Consider the following 19,669-nt stretch of genomic DNA (forward strand, 5'->3'; position numbering starts at 1 on the left):
CAAGAAGGAAAAGAGAACCACAGAGAGACACCAACAGGAAGGCAAATCCAGGTGTGCTCGGTCTTCCAAGGAAGGGTCAAAAGGGAGCTGGGCTGCCATGGCTTTGGAGGACCCTTCCTCGTCGGTCTGAGTTCCTCGGTCCTCCCCACGCGAAAGCTCCCCTCCTTCTCCAGCAGCTCCGAATTGTGGCCAGGCATGATCATACAGCGTGGCCTCAAATTCCCCAAGTTTCTTCCTGCCCTCTTGTGAAAGGTGGTGCCCAGTACCTTTCAAGTGGGCTTCATTAAAGAGCTTAAGGAAAACAAGATACTGTGGTGCTATTACTCCCCCCACACCCCACCAAACTCCTAACTATTTCTTATCCTCATTTAGAGTAAAGTACAGCATAGGGAAAAGAGTCAATCATATATATATATATATATATATATATATATATATATATATATGTATATAAAGAGGTAATATGCAAATTGTCCAGGACACCATAACGTCACAACCACTGAGGAGGAGGCTGCACACGCAGGTGGGCGGGAGGGGACTGCGTGTGTGGTGAAGCAAGCCACAGATGGCGCAGGCCTGCAGAGAACAGGGCCTGCCAGCCATGGCACACCGGCAGTCCCACCTCTGCGTGTGAGCTGCAGAGGAAACACCCTTTCTGACCACTCATTGGCTAAGCTCCCCATACGCCACTCGCAGTGTTCTTGGTAACTTGGGTAATAAGAATCCAAGAAGGTGATCTAGGATTTTTCCACCTCACTCCTGGAGGAAAAATGAAGGTCCGCTGCAGGGGGGGGGCTAAAAAATGTAATACCCTGCCCTAGCCAGTTTGCCTCAGTGGATAGAGCCTTGGCCTGCCAACCGCAGGGTCTGGATTTGATTCTGGTCAAGGGCATGTACCTAGGTTGCAGGCTCCTCCCTGGCAGGGGCTCAGGTCAGGGCTCATGCGGGAGGCAACCAATTGAAGTATCCCTCTTACATTGATGTTTCTCTCTGTCTTTCCCTCTCTCTTTTACGCTCTCTAAAAATCAATGGAAAAATATCCTCAGGTGAGGATAAAAAAGAAAGAAAGAAGTGTCACATCCTATGAAAGAGACATCTTGAAAATGCCTAAAGAAAGTTGTCATTTTTTTGTGTTGAAGGGACTGGCAATTTTTCCGTATTGATGAAAACACCTTGGCGGCTGTGGCGGCCGGCAGTGGCAGCAGCAGAGGGGTAATGGGGGCAGTGCCTTCCTGTGATCAGCCCGGTCACCTCCTGCAGAGGGAGGCCAAACTGCGGCTTAGGCCCGCTCCCCAGAGTGAGCGGGCCTAAGCCATCAGTAGGACATCCCCTGAGAGCTCCTGGATTGGAGAGGGTGCAGGTCAGGCTGAGGGAGCCCTCCCCCCCCCCTACCGTGCATGAATTTCATGTACCGGGCCTCTAGTATTGTAATAACTATGTAGGATGTCCGATGGGAACTAGACTTAGCAGGGTGATCACTTCACAAGTTATATAAATGTCAAATCACTATGCTGTGCACCTGAAACTAGTATAATATTGTATGTCAACTGTAATTGAAGAATTTAAAATTAAATAAAATTTAAGAATTAATAAGAAGAGAAGGCAGGAAGGGCCATTCTCTCTCCAGCATGCTGAACTGAAGAGAATTGGGAACCCCTGTGAAATAGCACGTACCACAATCCCCTGTGAGAGGTGGGGGCAAACAACATGAGAGGGGACATGGGAGACTGCACCCTGGATTTGCTTTCCAATGTCTAACCCAGATGATGGGAGCAGGGAGTTCCCAGCAGCCAAGTCCTGACACCCTCCGTCCTGGCAGGGTTGGCTGCTCTCTCTCTCACCTTTCAGGACTCGGTTATTTTCATCAAAATAAACCTTAGTTTGCAGCAGTGGTTTTCAACCCCCTTTTTTTTTTCTTCATTATTACTCACCTAAGGAGCATTTTTAGACACTTTTCTCCTAATCACTTCCCTAATAAAAGATACACTCCATGTACTGTATGTATATCTGTGCTTTATATATAAACAGAGCATACCCCCCCCCCCCCCCCCCGCAACCAATGCCCCAGAACCAATGTTTGCCTCCTTGGCAACAGCTGGGAGCAGGTATCTTCGCCCCCACTGAGAATGCATAGTTTAGAGAATTCTGTTTCCTCCCTCAGTGCGGGGAGGAAGGAGAGCGCTGTGGTCGCAGACATTTTTATGGTTACACCATCTCTCTCTTCCAAGACCCCCAGAGGTCTTTCAGAACTGAACACTTTATTCTCCGAGCATTAACTATTTGTGGAGAATGCGAGCTCTCAATCTCTGCAAAGCCAGCCAGGTCATCAGTAATAACAATCCCGCACCATTCGGAGCTCCAGAACCTTTGGCTGACTTCCCTGCATCACGTCCCGAGAGCCAAAAAGAACAGTCCTGATCCCCTTCTTGCACCAACACCTGACCCTTGGGATCTTAAGATGGGAGAGCTATACAGACCCTAACCCTTGCTGGAAGCTGAGGCCGGCGACCCGACAGTTGTGTGACACCTGACCCTCCTATTATTCTCATGTGCTGACACCAAGACTGACCTCCCACAGGGGCTAAGGTGACCCTGAGTCACCTGACCATCATCCCCAGGGATGAGATGCAGCAGGAAGAGAAGGGTAACCAACAGAGCTCGAGTTCTTATTTGCCTCACCCTGGAGTCTGGAGCAGGCATCTCTGATGCCAAGCTGGGTGAGTTTGTCTGGAAGTCATTGAGGAGGATAAACACGGAGCACAGCCACACAATGTCATTTTTAATAGCATCACTTCCCCTGACCCTATTAACACCTCTTTCCATTGACTTCAACGAGCCACCGAATGAAGCCTTTTGGCAGCTGCAATACACATTTGGTTGCGGCCGCTGGATGCAGAGTTCACAGCCTGAATGGCCCAGCGCAGTGTGCGCCGTCCCTTCGCATAGGGCGGAGGGGTGTCGAGGGTAACAAAGGGAAAGTGAGAAGTCACGCACGGCCAGAGGGACAATGCCCGGTGAGAACCTAAGTGGAAAATGGCTTATGTAACATTGTAATATTCAATTAAAATCCTCCTGTATTCCAAGAGCTGTATCTCTCTCCGGAGCTGAACAACAGAAACATTCTGTTTACATCTCCCATCATCCAGATAAGAGCCTGGGACTGCCCATCTGGCCCAGCGGCCAGACCGTAATGCCTGCTGCTCAGGGAGAGGAGGAAGGGCTTCCGGTCTCCCGGGAAAGCGTGCAGGTTGAGGACCTCCAAGGTTGCCCAGATGCAGGCCCAGAGGCCCACACAGCAGGAAGCCACGTGCAGGGAGTGGATCTGTCTGCAGGACAGGGTCACCGAGGGTGAGGAGACGCAGCTGCACTGCCCCGGGGAGGCCCGAGGTGGAAATCTTTATGAAGTGCGAAAAGCAAGGTGCCCTGCTGCCAGGAGAGCCACCTGTGAGATCCAGCATGCCCAAAGGATGGGAGGCCAGGCCAACGCCAACAGGACCCTCTGACCATCATCTCCGGGCACCTGGGCACCTGGCTCCCGACCCAGCAAACAAGCGCTCCCTGCCACCAAACGGGTCCAAGGCCTGGGTCCAAGGTCCACATCGGTCCTGCCTCCTGGCAAGCCTCCGGGCAACACCGGGCCCCACACGGGGCCCTGGGGAGACAGAAACGCTTCCACATGTGCCCCTGGCCTCCCAGTCTCCAGTGGGGTCACACTCCAGATCCAGGTGTTATAGGCAATAAGTTGGTAACCCGAACCCCTCACTTTTCTTCTCTGGGCAGTGATTTCCTCTTCTAACAGTGAAGGTCGCCTGCTTCCCCAGCCTCAGGATGCTGTGTAGGAGGAAAAACTTTCAAGTCCTCTTAAAGGAGGTATAGTAGTACTAAAACGTCTCATCCCACAGCCTACTTTTAATATTGGATTTGCAAAATTAAAATACTACCAAAGTTTTTTTTAAGTTAAGAAATAAAGTAGACCTTACAACTCAATAAGAAGACAAACAATCTGACTTTAAAATGAGCAAAATATTTTAAAAGACGTTTCACCAAAGAACATGCACGGATGGCTACTAAACACATGAAAAGATGCTCGATGTCATTAGTTATTAGGAAAACACAAATTAAAACCACAATGAGATACCACTGCATACCTACTAGAATGGCTAAAATTTTTTCAATAGATAATACCGTGTGTTGGCATCGATGTGGAGAAACTGAAACCCTTGCTCATTGCTGACGGGAATGTAAAATTGGATAACCACTTTGGAAAAGAGTTTGGCAATTTCTTTCCAAACTTAAACATAAATTTACTGTTCAACCCAGAAATCCAATCCTGAGACTACCCAAGAAAAATAAAAACATATCCACCTAAAGACATGTATACAAATATTCACAGCAGCGTTATTTCCAGCCCCAAACTGGAAGCAAATGTTTGTCAACTGGTTAACAGATAAACACATTGTGATATCTCCATATAAAGAAATATTGTTCAGCAGTGAAAAGGAATGAATTACTAACACGTGTGCAATATAGACAAACCTCGAAAACATTACACCAAATGAGAGAAGCCATGTGCAAATACTACATATTGCATGAGTCCATTTACATTTAATGCCTAGTGAAGGTAAACCTACAGAGACAAAGCAGACCCCTGGTTGCCTAGGGTTGGGGGTGGGGTATAACTATAGGTGGGCACAGGGTTTCTTTTTGGGGAGATGGAATTGATCTCTAGTAGTGGCTGCACAACTCCAGAAATGTACTAAATTCATCGAATTGTGCATTGACAGTGAGTAAATTTTATGGTATGTAATTATACTTCAATAAAGCTGTTAAAACAAAAGGGGGGCAGTGTCAACGTCATCACAGATGAATCATCAGGCGGCAGCAACAGCTATGTTATTTGAGCAATCCTTGATTTGGGGGGAGACTTTTCCACATACAGGGTGGAGCAAAAGTAGGTTTACAGTTGTGAGTACGCAAAACACAGTTTATTCTTGTATTATCATCTATTAATTATTGTATTATTTTCCATATGAAGAACTGTAAATCTACTTTTGCTCTACCTTGTATTTTAAAGAAAAAGATAGCTGAATCTCAGTTTATATATATGCACATGATAATTTGATGCCTGACACTTACTCTTGGTGATTTTTTTGAGCCTCAAGTAACAAGACTTTATTTCTCTTTCATATACCATAACATACTTCTAGACCATGGTGAAGCAGACAGAACACTGGGGAAAAAGCCAATTCAAAGATTTTTACTTTTCATACTGGGAGAAAAAAGTAAATTTGGAAATATTTTTTAAAAAAAACAAACAAGGAAAACTTGAAAGAATTTCTCAAGGATGATGTCAAGATCAACAACAATAATAATATTGCCACATTTTACAACACTCAACGTTTCTGGCAGGTGGCTTTCCTCATCTCTTCTCACCACCGGCCAGGGGCGGGGAAGTCACAGAGGCCGAGTCTCAGTAAGAAAGCCTTCAGGCCGTGAGCAGCCTTGGAAACGGCCCAGCCCGGAGCCACGGAGTTTGGCCTCCCAAGACTCCCCACCCCCAGGCTCGCCTCCTTGCAGGTGCAGCTCCTGATCGCGCAGCCCCCGCACGGCTCTGGGAGCCCATACACACAGCGGGTTTGTGTGACAGCACAATTCCTGGCCCTGCGAGAAGGCCTGGCCCACGCACAGACAGCTGGAAGTCACTTCGACCCCCGATGACACCGTTCAAAGCCTCCTCTGTTTGGCTTTTTGATTCCTGATTGACATTCGCTGGCGAGTGGAGATAAATGCTGAGCTGAGGACAATGTTGATCTGCTCTGACTATTCTCAGGAAAAGACTTTTCAGAATAACAAACAAAAAACAAAACAAAAACCCAAAACATTGGTGTGCATAAGGGGCTGAATAGAGCCCAAGAGGTCCAGGGAAGCCGGGCTGGGCCTTTCAAGGGTCTGGCAAGTCCATTGAGGAGTTAATTGTTTGGGTGTACAATGAGTTTATTCTGACCACATACAAAGAGCTTTCTCTTCCAGGTCCTTCAAAAGCAAATGTGTCAAAGGGGCCAGAGGAGGAATCCTTATTAATGGCATCTTTTGGGGTCTCCAAGACTGAGAAGCCTTGGAGAATGAGGAAAAAAGAAACCACCACCCCCTCCTGAGATTCAGAAGGTCTCTCAATGATCCCAGCTCCCCTCAATTCTTGGGCTCTGTCCAGACTGTGTCCATCACTGGTCACTCTTCCACTTATATTCTTTTAGGCTTCTGTTGGCCATCTTGTTCAAAGACATGGATAAACTTCAGGCTGGTAGAAGTGTAGTAGGTTCTTGCTTTTGATGGGGCCACATTTATGCCAGACTCGGGGACGCAGTGTGGAAGTTGAGATTACTTATTTTGAGCATCATAAAGAGACAACTAGGCCTGTTTGCAAAATCCCTTAAAACCTGGCTGGAATCACACCAGGCGGACGATGGAATGTTACTCAGCTTCGGCATTTCCTGCGATGCATGTCCCATGACCACCGAAGCTCAGAAACGCACTGGGAGCTGTCCCGACTCAGAACTTTGAGAGCAGAAGCTATCTGAGCAGATTGGGTCCTTTCCAGAGCAAAGATCAATGTTTAACATTCCATCTTCCCACCTGCACACTCCCTCCCTAAAGAAGTGAAAACAAGCTTAAAGCTGTCTTTTTGCAAGCAGTTGCCCACATCCTCAAGTTCCACATTCCCCTGAATAAGAGCAAAAGCATGAGGCTGGTGCAAAGGGTAGACCAGGGGTGAAAGAGGAAGAGGAGGGAGACTGAGAGAAAGGAGAAGGAGGAGGAGGAGGAGGAGGAGGAGGAGGAGGAGGAAGAAGAGGAGGAGGAGGAGGAGGAAAGGAGGGGGAGAAAAGGTTGAGGAGTCGGTTCAAGGCTGGGTTCACACAAAAGACTGCTATTTTTTTTTAACTTTTTATTTTGAAATGAATATAGATTCATAGGAAGTTGCAAAAATAATACAGAGTAGTCCCATGTATCCTTCACCCAGTTTCCCCCAGTGATGGCATCTTTATAGTTAAGATAATTATATAGGTAACATAATTACATAGGTAATATCATTATAGTACAATAGCAAAATCAGGACACTGATACTGGTATGATTCACAGACCTTATTCACATTCCACCAGTTTTACATGCATTCATTTGTGTATGTAGGTAGCTCTATGTAACTTCTATGCAATTGTATTCATGTGTAGATTCATGTAACCACCACCACAATGAAGATACAGAACTATCTCATCACAAGGATCTCCCTCGTGCTACACCATTATAGTCATACTGCCCTTCCCCTACCTCATCCCTCACCCCTGCCAACCACTAACTCCATCTCTATCATTTTGTCATTTATAGAATGTTACATCAATGGAATCATGAAGTATGTGACCTTTTGAGATTGACCATTTTCGTTTTGCATAATGCCCTTGAGAGCCATCCGAGTTGTTACACATATCAACAGTCTGCCCCTTTTTATTACTGAGTAGTATTCCATGGTGTGGCTGCAACACAGTTTACCCACTGAAGGGCATGTGAGTGTGTCCATCTTTGGCTCTTACAGATAAAGCTGCTGTGATCATCCATGCACAGGAAGGAGACATGGTACACACATAACACTCATGCACATCTCTTCTGCAACGAATCTCTGCAAAGCTGGTGTACGGATATGCCAGGCCTGGTCAGGGTGGCTCAGAGCACCAGAAAGCAGCAGCAACATGCATGCAGAGAGCAAAGAGCCGCCTCTCCTGGGCTTGGAGCTGCTCAGGCACAGTTCTGTTCAGCAGGCCCAGCATGGGAATGAGAATGCTTCTCATTCCACGGGGAAATTCAATGTGCACAGAAGCCAACCCGTACAGGTTATCCGCTGCCCGCCTCCATTCAAAGCCAGCGCAGGCTGGTAGGTCATCACACTTTTGCCATCTGGTGGCCATGCTGACAGATCAACTACTGATCCAGCTTCTCCCTCAGTGCTGGGGGAAGAGGAATCAGAGAGATAGCTGGGAAGAGGGTACAGCAGAAGTGACGCCCCACATGTAGAATGTCCCAAGACAAAAGCCTGCACACCTCAGCCAGGCTCAGGGCAATGAGGCGAACCTCCTTCCAGGTGTGCTAACCACCCCCTTCCTCTGGGATGCCTGCCATCCATCACCCCTGCCCTAAGCACATCCCTCAGCCCCGACTGAGGAGGATGCTTAATCCATCACTTGAATGACAAGATCTCTAAGCTGGTACCAATCTGTAGACCCAGGCTCCATGAGAAATTCTAAAGATAGAGACAAAAGAGAGGGACCTTTGTCTCTATCGTTACCTGGATAAGAGAGTGTGACCTACTCTTTACCTGGAGCACATACTATAGAGCAGCCAGTGAAGGGTTAAAAAAAAAATCTCTGCAAATTAAAGGTGGGTTGGGTTTTGGAAGTTCAGTCCCTCTCCAAGACTGGCTTGGCAAATACAGAAGCCCACGGAAAAATGTATGCAGAGGCTGCTCATGTTTTTATTTCTTTCCTCACTTTCTTTAAACAGCTAACTCCCGACCTGGTACAAGGAGAAAAAGGCAAACTGCAGAAAACCCCTGATGACCCTAAACTTGCCCCTTGCCATGTATAGAAGCATCACCCTGGGCTGACTAAGGTCCTAGTGCTCAGAAGGAAAAACCTCCCAGAGAACTGCCAGAACTCTGTACAGGGGCTCTCCTCTATTTCATGCAGTCACTCCTCGCCACGCCCCTCCCCCACTGCACCCTGGCTGTGCACTTCCCTCTGCCACCTCACAAGCAATGGCTCCCAGGACCAGTCCCTGGCTGTATTCAGTTATCCTGAGGGCTCCCCAAATCATCCACATTCATTATCACCAACACCCCAAAAAGAGGCACCATAGGAAACCCCACAAGCCTTGTTCGGCCAGGAAAAGCCACTCGGTAAATTCATGATCTCTAAACACATTTGCTTCCCAGCCATTCTTCAGACGACTTCAGTTAAAACCAAAAATTCATCTCTACCACAACTGCTGCAGCCTTGGGCTGTTTTAGCAGCAGATCATCAGGGGTTAAGGGCTGCTGGGGGCTCTTTCCCCTGTTCTGACATTCCTCTGTAGCCTCAATAAAATACATGTGGATGCACGTGTGTCCCCCACCCTCCAATACACACAGACCCCTTCCATCACTCTTCAAGGGCGAGGACCAAAGGAGAAGAAGGGGAGGGGTGGCCGGGATGGGAGTGCCCCAGATCAATGGATATTTGAAACTCAAACACATGGCCGGGACCTACACTGCACGTGTTAATTACCACACATGTGCCTGTAAAGGAGTCCGTGAAACACAAGGGGCCCAAAGATCAGAGCCAGGCAAGGACATTCCAAGGGATTAAATAAATAGTCTGAAGTTCTGACCCTCTCCCTTCTAGGAGCACGTGCATCTGGGTAAGATAACAGCGCCTCCCTCCCTCCTTACCCACCCCCCTTCTCCCCTCGGGCTCCACACCTGTGGACCCAGGAGCCTCAGCAACCCAGGCCTCCTTGTCCAGGCCAACCGGCTGTGACCTGCTACTGCCTGGCCTCTCTCCCTCCTCCTTTGCTCCTGCTATCTCTCTGGGCCGCCTCCCCCAGCCTCCTCTCACTCTGCCTTTCTCCTCTGCTTTGGAGGACTCGTTCCTGGCTGGCAACCAGACTCTCCGTGGCTGCACAATACGTCTTTTCATTCCTTCCAGGCAGAGAGAACCGATCCCTCCAGCCCTGTCAGTGGAGCATGTTCAAGAGGGTGGGGAAAGAATAGGCTGGGTCTGCTCCTCCCCCTCAGCCCCCCACCGCTCACACACCCAACCCTCCAGCCTCACCTCCTTCCCACCCATTACCCCTTACCCTGCACAAGGGCCAGGCCCAGCATCTGTCTGTGGCAGGCCTCAGGGCTGCGAGCTCCGGCTCTCTGGAGATGCCTGCTAGGAGACCCCACGTGTGGGCACGAGCTCAGACAAGGGGCCTTTGTGTCTTCCCACCTGCTGCCCTCGGAGCACATTCCATTCTTAAGTGGCAGCTGAAAGAGGGACCTCAGTGGGCCAACACAGGATATTACGAATGCCCTCTCGCACCCTGTCCCCATTCAAACCTCAGCTTCCTGGGCAGGTGTGGCTTCAGGTGGCCCTTCCTACAGGTGGCCCCAAACTGCATTTCACTGCACTGCCCATGGCAGACAGAGAACAGGACCAGCACCTACACTGATCCTCCAAAGTAGAAGGAAGAGAGCCCACTGACACGTCAATTCCCAGGGCAAATAAGCCCCAGCATCCCTCCCTCCCCACCCCCAGGCCTTCTCACTAAAGAGGGGGCCTTGGCAGAACCGTCACGGAGAAAGGAACTCATCTGGTGTAGGACAGCAAAGAACTAAAAATTGATGGCAGCTTAGCTCTGAGATGAGGCTTCAGACTCTACGCCCCTGTTCCCTGCACCACCCCTGGGGGAATCAGGTCCCCCTGCCCTCTTCCTGATAAATCCGTGAGATCCCACCATGACCATGTGTCTGATTCTTATGTCATTCGTGGGGTGCAAAGTCACACCAACCTGGAAAGTACTTCTCTGTGCAGTTTCAGAACCCAAACCCATGGGCCTTTCTTGGTGTGGGTGCTTATCTCAGCATCATGAAATCTGGGTGGTCAGTTCTGAGTGGATTGCCTTTTTTTTTTTTCTACTACCAGGACCTCCTGCCCAGAAATAAAGGGCATGTTCTGAAGACTCCCGTTGCAACAAGCAACACTGAAGGCAGCTTTCTTTCCCAGCCCCAATACATTGTAGATACACGCCATTCACAGAATTGATGATCCCAGGTCTTTGCAGAAAGAAACGGCCATGCCCCTCTCCCACGGGCAGGAACCACCCACACTCACGGCTGTCTCCTCTCTTCTGGGGAAGACCTGGGAAGGCACTTGCTCTCTTTTTTTCACCCACTTACTCATCCCTGCTCACAGGAAGGGGAGCAGCCCATCTAGTCCATTGGTCCATGTTTTCTGGTGGGTGGTGGTGTCACCGTGCCCTACTTCCACATCTTCTTGGAGCACCCGCAATTGGCAGCAGGTTTTCTGAACACGCATCTCCTACATTCAGGAAGGGTGACCTTGCCTCCTCCTCCCATCTCCATTCAGTAAGTGCCTGGAGCAGGGTCTAGGGAACTCACCTTGGTCTCTCTGTGGCAGCGTGTGCCAACTAGCACGTGGGTCTAATGAGCGTGAAGTTCCCAAGGCCCAGATTCAGGTGGGAAGCCTCAATCTCAGCCAAGATCCCTTGTCTGGGTTTTACCTGAAAATGGGGGTTCTGGATTTCTCACTCATGCAATGGAATTGATAGTTATTTTCTATGCAACCACAGCTCTCCGTGTGCTTGTATGTCATCCTGGAGGTGAGCAGCAGGGATCTTAGTGTCTGCCACACCAGAAATTATGGTCCCCATACCCCAAGGACCTGCTCCTCATGGCAGCTGGACCCCAAAAGAGCACTCAGACAAATGCCTTAATCAGGGTATATATAATTTGTACGGCCCAGTACACGATGAAAACGATAGGCCTTCTGTTCAAAAAGCAGAGACTAAAGTTGTGTCCTCTCTTCCATAGTCTCTCTCTTGACTTGCCATGGTGTTTTTAATTTGCTATTTGATGTTGCTCTAGGTAAAGAAAAATTAAATTTTTGAGCGTACTATGAAAGCATGCATCACAAAAGCTACGTGCACATGGGGCCAAGGATCAGCAGCAGACATGCAACTGCATGTACCGCTGCTCACACGCACGTGTCATTGTCCCATAGACTTTCCGCACTTAAAAGCACAAGTTCAAAGACAAAAGAGTTGAGAATTTTATGACAACCAATGCACAGGTCGCAAGCCCATGAAGCCAGCCTAGTCTTAGCGAAGAGAAACTGGAGGAGCTGGAATAGTTATTGAGAAGCAGTAAGGGAAATAATGCTCAGATGGGTTTCCAAAATAAGAGAGTCGGGGCAGACTTGAGCACGCCTACTTTCATTATCCTTCTTGTTTAATGCTGGCGACACTGCTGAGTTGATTGACTGAACTTCCTAGGAACCAAGATTCTCAGGGTCCCTGCCAGCTCTGTGGCCTGCACTCGCTCACCTCCCCCAGAAATTCTGGGAGCTTGGTCCCCACCACCAATGAGCCTTACTCACCTCAGTGCTTCTGGGGGGCAACACAGAATAAGAATGGATATTTTCTGCAGGGCACCTTTAGCTTTCACCCCAGCTCCATCCATCTTGTCCAAGAATTCTTGCTTGGACTGGCTTTAGGAGCAAACATTGAGATAAAGCGTAAAACTCTACTCACCTTTCCTTCCTGAGTTACCCTGGCTCAAGGGCTTGTCGGTGACTGAACCTTGGGTGAGAGGGGAAACAGAAACACAGACATTCAGAATGCATCGCGGTTGGTTCCTTTCGTAGAGTTGGCAAAGCCTGATGTTATGAGCATATGGTTATGTGTATATATATCGTATACACATCTAGGGACATTATATACACAGTTAGTACATACATACATGTTGAGTGGGGTTTGTTTAATGTCAATGTCACTGATATCACAGCACTGTTGAGATGAACCATGATTTCCAGGTTCCCTGGCAAGAGTCGTAACCAGACTTCTCCCTTAGTGAACATTCCAATGACTGCCCCTCGCCTCCACTCCCCATCTCCCCCACTCTCTCCGGCTCCATGTTCTGAGCCATATCTATTCAGTAGGGCCAACCGAAAAGAAACCCCCTCTTTCTGCAAATGCAATGATTGACATCCCTTGCTGGTTAGGGCAGGAAATCGGCGATTTTCCATCTGCATTAAGTAGAAAATTGTTGGCCCAATTGTCCTGAATGGGCCAAAATAGTCTGAGGCATGGAAACAATTTTCTAGATGCAGCAGGCTGTTCCTTAAGGAGAGGGTAGTGTGTGAGTTTGGCCAAACACTTTGCCCTGCAGATGCTAGGATGCCATATGCACCCGTCCTTTGGTCCTGACCGTGTGGCACCTGTCTTCTCCACAAAACCCACACAGGCAGGGCACAGCCAGCTCATCCACAGAAAGGCATCTGTGGAGGCCCCGGCCCCACGCCAAAAGAAAAGAAAGAAGCCATATTTCCCTAGTCTATATCATACCCTTTTTCCAGGTACCGATTTTGTGAGAATTCAGTTATCTTACCCTGCATGACCTGTTTCTAGTGCATTTGTTTGCTTTCAATGGAACTTTCTAGGTCATCTGCAAGGAGGGCTCATTCCTGCCCCTTCCCACAACAAGCCCAATTAAGGTTTCCAGTTTCCATGTAAACCAAAAATAGACTTTCCTTTTTGGCCTGCAAGTCTTGGTTTCCTAATGTAGATACTTACTGCCCTTCCCACTTACTTCTCCCTTTATATAGCAGGGCCAGAAGAAAAATGAATAAATTTTGTGAAAAAAAGGAAAATGTTAGGATAGCAGAACTGCTAGCCTATGGGATCTCCCATAGGTTTTAGAATAATGTTTCATACTTTGCTTGCACTTCAAAATTAAGATAAGTAAATATATAAAACCTCACACACATAGCTATTGAGAAATATGAAGCAGCAGATGGTGGGGCGGGTTTTGTTTTTTTGTGATGTTGTGTGTGTTTTTTTTTAAATGAAGGCTGAGCTGCATAGTGAATAAAGGGAGAAACTCTCATCTTAATGGACCGTGAAAGTGTGGGGTTTGTGTAAATCCATAGTCCACAGTCCCCTGAAGCTGATCTAAAAGCAAAATTTCCCTATGCTTATCAAGTTGGAAATAGAAAGGACTTAATTTTTGTCATGGGCTGACCTTGAGGGTCACTATAAAGCCGTGGTGCCCTAAATGGTCTACTCATCAGAACCACCTGAGAAGCTTCATACACACGTGGACTCCAGGTCTCACTGCAGACCTGCTGGGTGAGAATATACAGGAGGGGCCTCAACACCTGGGTTCTTTTTCATCCCCCGGCACCGCCGAGGGCAGCCAGATGTGAGGGCCACTCTGATGAGAGCTCTCCATCGCTCTACATTACATTGTTCAGGGTGGCACACCTATGGTGCATAGGCCACTGCCAGGAACCAATTCCAACATGTCATAATTACAAGAGTTTCATCAAAAGGTGTGTGTGGGGGGGGGGGGCTCAACAAGGGCTGAGCCACATATGTAGTTTACCTGTTGGAATGGCTAAAAAGCATCTCCCAGAAACCTGAATAGGATTGTTAACTGCCAGATAGCTCAGGGCATCTTAATCTGCATGTTATTGCCTCCTGTTGGCCAAAGACCTGAACAGCTGTAGGCTATTCCCCAATCTGACAATGCTTCTGTAAACCCTACCCTTTGAAACCCTACCCTTTGAAGTGTATTATCTCCACCTTGCTTTAGGACAATTTGTGTTAATAAAAAGCACTGGGTCCTGAGTCAAGGAGTAGTCTTTAGCTCCTTTAGCTGAAGCTCCTCTGACCCCCAATGCCTTTCAAAACTATCTTTCGTCTTTGGACTCCTTATTGAATCTACGCATCAGCCTTTCTCCAGATTGCTGCACCACTTTGTAATGCTGGGACGAGAATCCTGGCAGGCCACCACTCTCCTCCTGTGCTCAAGACAAATATCACTAATTGATCATCACGATCTTTGATGTTGCATTCCCATGCAGCTTTGAAATCCACCTCAATCAAGTGCTCCCAGGGCCACTAGCAACCAGAACATTCGAGCTAAAAACATATATGCTGTGCTCTAGGAGTTACAGCCAATATTTGGGGAAAAGAGCCTTGAACTAGAAACCTACACTTACAATAATAAATATATGCATACAGGCATATACTGACTATGTCCCCCAGCTGACTAAGAGCAAGCGCATGTTCGAGTGGGACACTCCCTCACCTGGGGATGGCTAATAACCACCACCAATCTTTCAAATATTCCCCTACAAGATGCAGGGGACAGCCAAGAGGTCTCTCTCCAACCCTTTTCTTTCCTCCCGCCCCTCCCTACGGTACCTGAACATACAGGAGTTTTATTCTGCACAGAAGAACCACTGATGGGCTTCCCATCTGGGGTGACACACCAGCAGTACCCCGTGTAAGTGTGGCACTGCACCTGTACGGAAAAGTCAAAGGGAAGAACTGTAAGTCTTGGGGCACAATATCAACAGTCATCTCTCACCCCTTCAAAAGCATCCCCAGTATGGTGAGCGAACTCCTTCCACCTCTCACCCCAGCATCTGTCCCCAGAGTCTCTTGCAGGTGGGCTCATCAGCCAACAACATTATGTTTTCCTCATGATTCCCATGAACAGCCACGGAAAGTTATCTACTTCTTTCTTATGACTTCTAACACTATCTTAGATAGATCCAATATGTGTTTCCTGTGATGGTTCTCACTAATACTCACACATTTCTCTCCCCCCCCCCCCCCCCAAGTACAGGTTAAATATCCCCATTGTAGGTTGATGTGACCCTCATTTAACAAGCAGAGGCGGTGGTAAGCTTTTCTTGTCTTTCCAGCTTTTCCCAGCATCCCTTCATATAGTCAGCTGCCTGCTGATCAGGTGGCTCTCCCAAGACAAGGGCACACGTGATGGGGTTAAGGAAAGAACAAAGTCACTTGTGCCTGCAGGTTCTAGCTGCCCCTCTACACCAGGGCTCAAGCTCCACCCTGCCTGAAAATAGTACATGAAAATGAGGCTTTCTTCATTCGGGGTAACTCTTCCTTCTCTGCCGATAGCTGTCACTCTATCCCCCTCCTCCCACCCACCATCCTCTTCCCGTCTGCTTTCTACACAACTTCCTAAACACAAATCAGGGCATCGCTCCCCTGCTTAAAACCCCCGGGGGGCTTGCTAGACTCAGGATGGAGATTAAGCTCATGATCGTGCAGGACCTCAAGCAAATTTGCGTGGCACTCGAGGTCCTCCGTGATCTGCCTCCTTCCTATTCCCACAGCCTCATTTTACACCCACATCTCCACACACACTGTCCATTCCAGCCACAACAAACCCACTGAAGCTTGCAAGCACGTCCAAGTTTCTCACGATTTTGAACTTTGCCTGCTCCAACAATTCAATCTTTCCCGAAAACCATTCCATAACCCATGCCCAGCCCACTTCTTTTTTTTTTCTTCATTTTTTTAATTAAGGTATTATATGTGTACATATCTTACCATTGCCCCCCCACCCCACTCCCAAACATGCCCTCACCCCCCAGAGTTTTGTGTCCATTGGTTATGCTTATATGTATGCATACAAGTCCAGCCCACTTCTAATCCCTTCAGATTCCCACCTACTTTGTGACACACCTTCTCTGCAAAGTGGTCCAGCCTCCCCCACCTCTCCTCCCTCCGTCCTCTGATCCTCCACACACCTTGGTTTCCCAAATTCTGAGCCCTTATCACAATGAACTCTAACTATTGCTCTATCTAGTCCATTTCCTCCCTTTACTGTGACCTCCCAAAGGCAAGGGACGACAAAAGGTTATTTCTATATTCTAAGCATCTAGCATAATGCCTGGCATTTACTGTAGGCATTTGATGAGTTGAACAAATGCATGAATTATCGTATTTACTCAGTCTTGGTCTCCATCAATTCTAAAAATGTAACATCAATTTAAACAGCCCCACCACATCAAATGTAGACCTCATTCACAAGATGTGCCAATTTGCACAGATATTAAAGTATGAAAAAGTGTGCCTCCTGGGATCAAGGACATGCTGAAATTGAGGGTAGACAGTAATAGCACACAACCTGAGTGCTGAGGTCTACGAAGGGCGCAGAGGTAAAGGTGATCCGACGGCCGGCATCGGTAAGGCAGGAAAGCCACAGAAAGGCCTCTGCTTTTGTGTGGATCCCAAACACCGTAGTTTTCCCCAAGGCTAGTCGTTTCCCTATGGACCTATCCCCAGAAATCAGGACAAGAACAAGATGGAGGGCATCCTGTTCCTACCAGCATGATTCTGTGTTTCAATGAGGCATTTACCTCTCCTGTCCATGCAAGGAAACAATACGAGCCAAGGCCTTCACCCAGTGCCACACTCCACTCCCACCTCATCTCCTGGAGCCAATCCCATGCCCAGGGCTGCTGCCCAGATGCTCTATCAGGATCCACCTCTTGGGTTGGGTCAGTGCTACCTTCTGAGGAGGCGTAATGGTGGAATGGAAAGAAACCCAGACAGACCCAAGTTGGAAGCCTGGTCCAGCCAGTTACAAACGTAGCTCTTCAGTCCCATCTATAAAATGGGGGTGACAACGCCAAACCTGGAAGGCTCTGAAGAGCAGAGCAAACAGTGTGAGCCCAGTGCCTGGCGTGGGTGATGGCCGAGGCAGGGTGGCTGCGGCAATGATTGCTCTCAGCTGCGTCAGGAACACCTGGCAAGCCGGCCTCCTCCTACGCCAGAGCTCCCAAAGTTTGGGTGGGAAACGCAGTGGAAACTTGGATTTTACCCCTTCAGATTCTGTCAGCCCTGCAGGGGATAGTTCCTAGAGACGATTCCTCGCCACTAACAATTTTAATAGGGCCTGGCTGGCTGCGTTCTCCTCCTTGGCCAATAATCACCTCAAGGGAAACCTGTCTCTGGGGCTGGGCAGCCACACTGACTCACTCCCGGGCCCCTTGGCTCCCATGGTCAAGGCTGCCTCCCTCTCCTTGAGGACAGTACTGCCCGAGGCCAGCACCCGAAGCTATGCCTTTGGCCCAGTGCTGCCTGCTATACCGAGCACTGTGGTCCAGCCGCAGAGAACTGCTGGGTGGAAGGCCCCTCCTCCCGGACATGCAGCGTCCCACCCAAGGCTAGTGGGCTCAGAACTAAATGGGTAAGAGCTTAAGCCCAAAGCTTTGTTTCAAGGGATATAATCTGAGCTCTGGGCTCAGCGGGTCCCAAGGGCCACATGCTCACTGACTATGCCCATTGTCTCTCCAAGGACACATGGACACTGCCTCCCAGCCCCCAGCCAGGCCCATAGGCCCAAACACAGCCCCTTCCTCCCCAGGGCCCTCAGCATTTCCCTTGGACCAGGCTCCAAGGAATAGAATCCAAATCACGAAATCCTCAGGCTGGGAACTACTTCCAAGTCTTAGAAAACTGGAACCAAGTGAGGAATTGTTGCCTCTGAGGCCTGGAGCACACAGAAATGGGCTCACCTGCCCCAGGTATGCTGTAGGGCAGGGGCAGTGGACAAGGTCACTTCCCTTTGCTGAAAGAGCCCCAAGTGAATTAACCCATGATTGTAAATCAAGAGGGTAAGTTGTCTTGGGGAGTTTGCAAGACGTCATCTTGAAGAAAAGACGTTACATGAAGACAGGAAGCAATGGTCATAAAGTCAGACTGCAGCCCACCTTCCTTAACACACCAGCTCCCACTTAACCACTGAACCTTCCAACCCTCTGCGGCCTCGAAAAGGTTCTTAGTGAAAGCCAGCCTCAGACTGTCGGAGGCTATTTTAAAAGGGGAGCTAATAATGCCTACCTCACGCCATTGCTGATAGAATTAAATTAGATAACGAAAATAAAGCACTTAGATCACAGGGTTAAGTACCCAATGAGGCTACACTATTTATTATCACTGTGTTCTTTTTCAGCAAACTATCTTTTTTTTTTTTTTTTTTTAGAGGGGGAGAGAGAGAGATCAATAATGAGAGAGAATCATTGATTGGCTGCCTCTTGCATACCCCCTACTGGGGACTGAGCCCACAACCCAGGCATGTGCCCTGACAGGGAATCAAACTGCAACCTCCTGGTTCATAGGTCGGCGCTCAATCACTGAGCCATGCCAGCCAGGCATCGGCAAACTATACACTCAAAAAGGGCACAATTGGATTCTCTGGTGGGAACCAAAAAACACCCTATTCTGACCAGGCACACAGAGGAGGCAGTCCGGAATCAGCAAAAAGTTTGAAGAAGTTTCGATGGAGTAAGGGGAAGTTTGTTTTCATATAGCAGCAGTTTTATTACACTCAGAGGAGAGAAGTGAGGCTTCTTGCAGAAAAATTCAGGGTATCAAGTCTATAGAATTGATGGTTTATACATACATCAAGATGTAAGTTCTACCTAGTTTAGCCTTTTTCTTTGTAAACTTATTTATCCTTTTGTATTAATAAATTATTTATTCTTCATTCTACCTCCCCTACTCCCTCAAATTAATCAACTCACAGATCAATCTGTGGCAAAAGCATGGCCCAAGAGGAATCGACAAGGTAATTAATTGGCCATTTCTAGTATCCTACTGTGCAGTTCTCAAAACTCAGGATTGTTCTGGCCCCAAAGGTGCAGGTACAAACCATGGAATTTGCTCCCATCCCATTCTGGAGCATCCCGGGAAGGCTGAAATGTCAATTGATGGGTCCTTCCATACGAGACTAAAGTGTTTGTACATCAGCCTACGTGAGGTTACTGTCTGCTTAACTATGTTGTTGAATGTAACTGGTATTCCTAAAAGTACTTTAAAAGTGTGTTCTGCCCAGCTGGTGTGGTTCAGTGAACCAAGAGGTCACGGATATGATTCCTGGTCAGAGCACATGCCCAGGTGGTGGGCTCCATCCCCAGTATGGGGTGTGCAGGAGGCAGCCAACCCATGATTCTCTCATTGTTGAAGTTTCTATCTCTCTCTCCCTCTCTCTTCTTCTCTCTCTAAATTCAATAAAAATATTAAAACACACACAAAACA

General features: G+C 48.2%; 1 protein-coding gene across 1 annotated transcript in view; it reads right to left on the minus strand.

The window, feature by feature from the left end:
* SMOC1 (SPARC related modular calcium binding 1) overlaps window positions 1–19,669 on the minus strand; it is a 135,672-nt gene that overhangs the window by 34,560 nt on the left and 81,443 nt on the right. Inside the window, exons 4-5 of the mRNA XM_054715470.1 lie at window positions 15,014–15,113; window positions 12,338–12,385 (exon numbers count right to left, since the gene is read on the minus strand). Coding sequence (XP_054571445.1) covers window positions 12,338–12,385; window positions 15,014–15,113 — 148 coding nt within the window. The remainder of the gene's footprint in view (window positions 1–12,337; window positions 12,386–15,013; window positions 15,114–19,669) is intronic.

This window comes from Eptesicus fuscus, chromosome 5 (assembly GCF_027574615.1).
Source record: "Eptesicus fuscus isolate TK198812 chromosome 5, DD_ASM_mEF_20220401, whole genome shotgun sequence".
Classification (NCBI taxonomy): domain Eukaryota; kingdom Metazoa; phylum Chordata; class Mammalia; order Chiroptera; family Vespertilionidae; genus Eptesicus; species Eptesicus fuscus.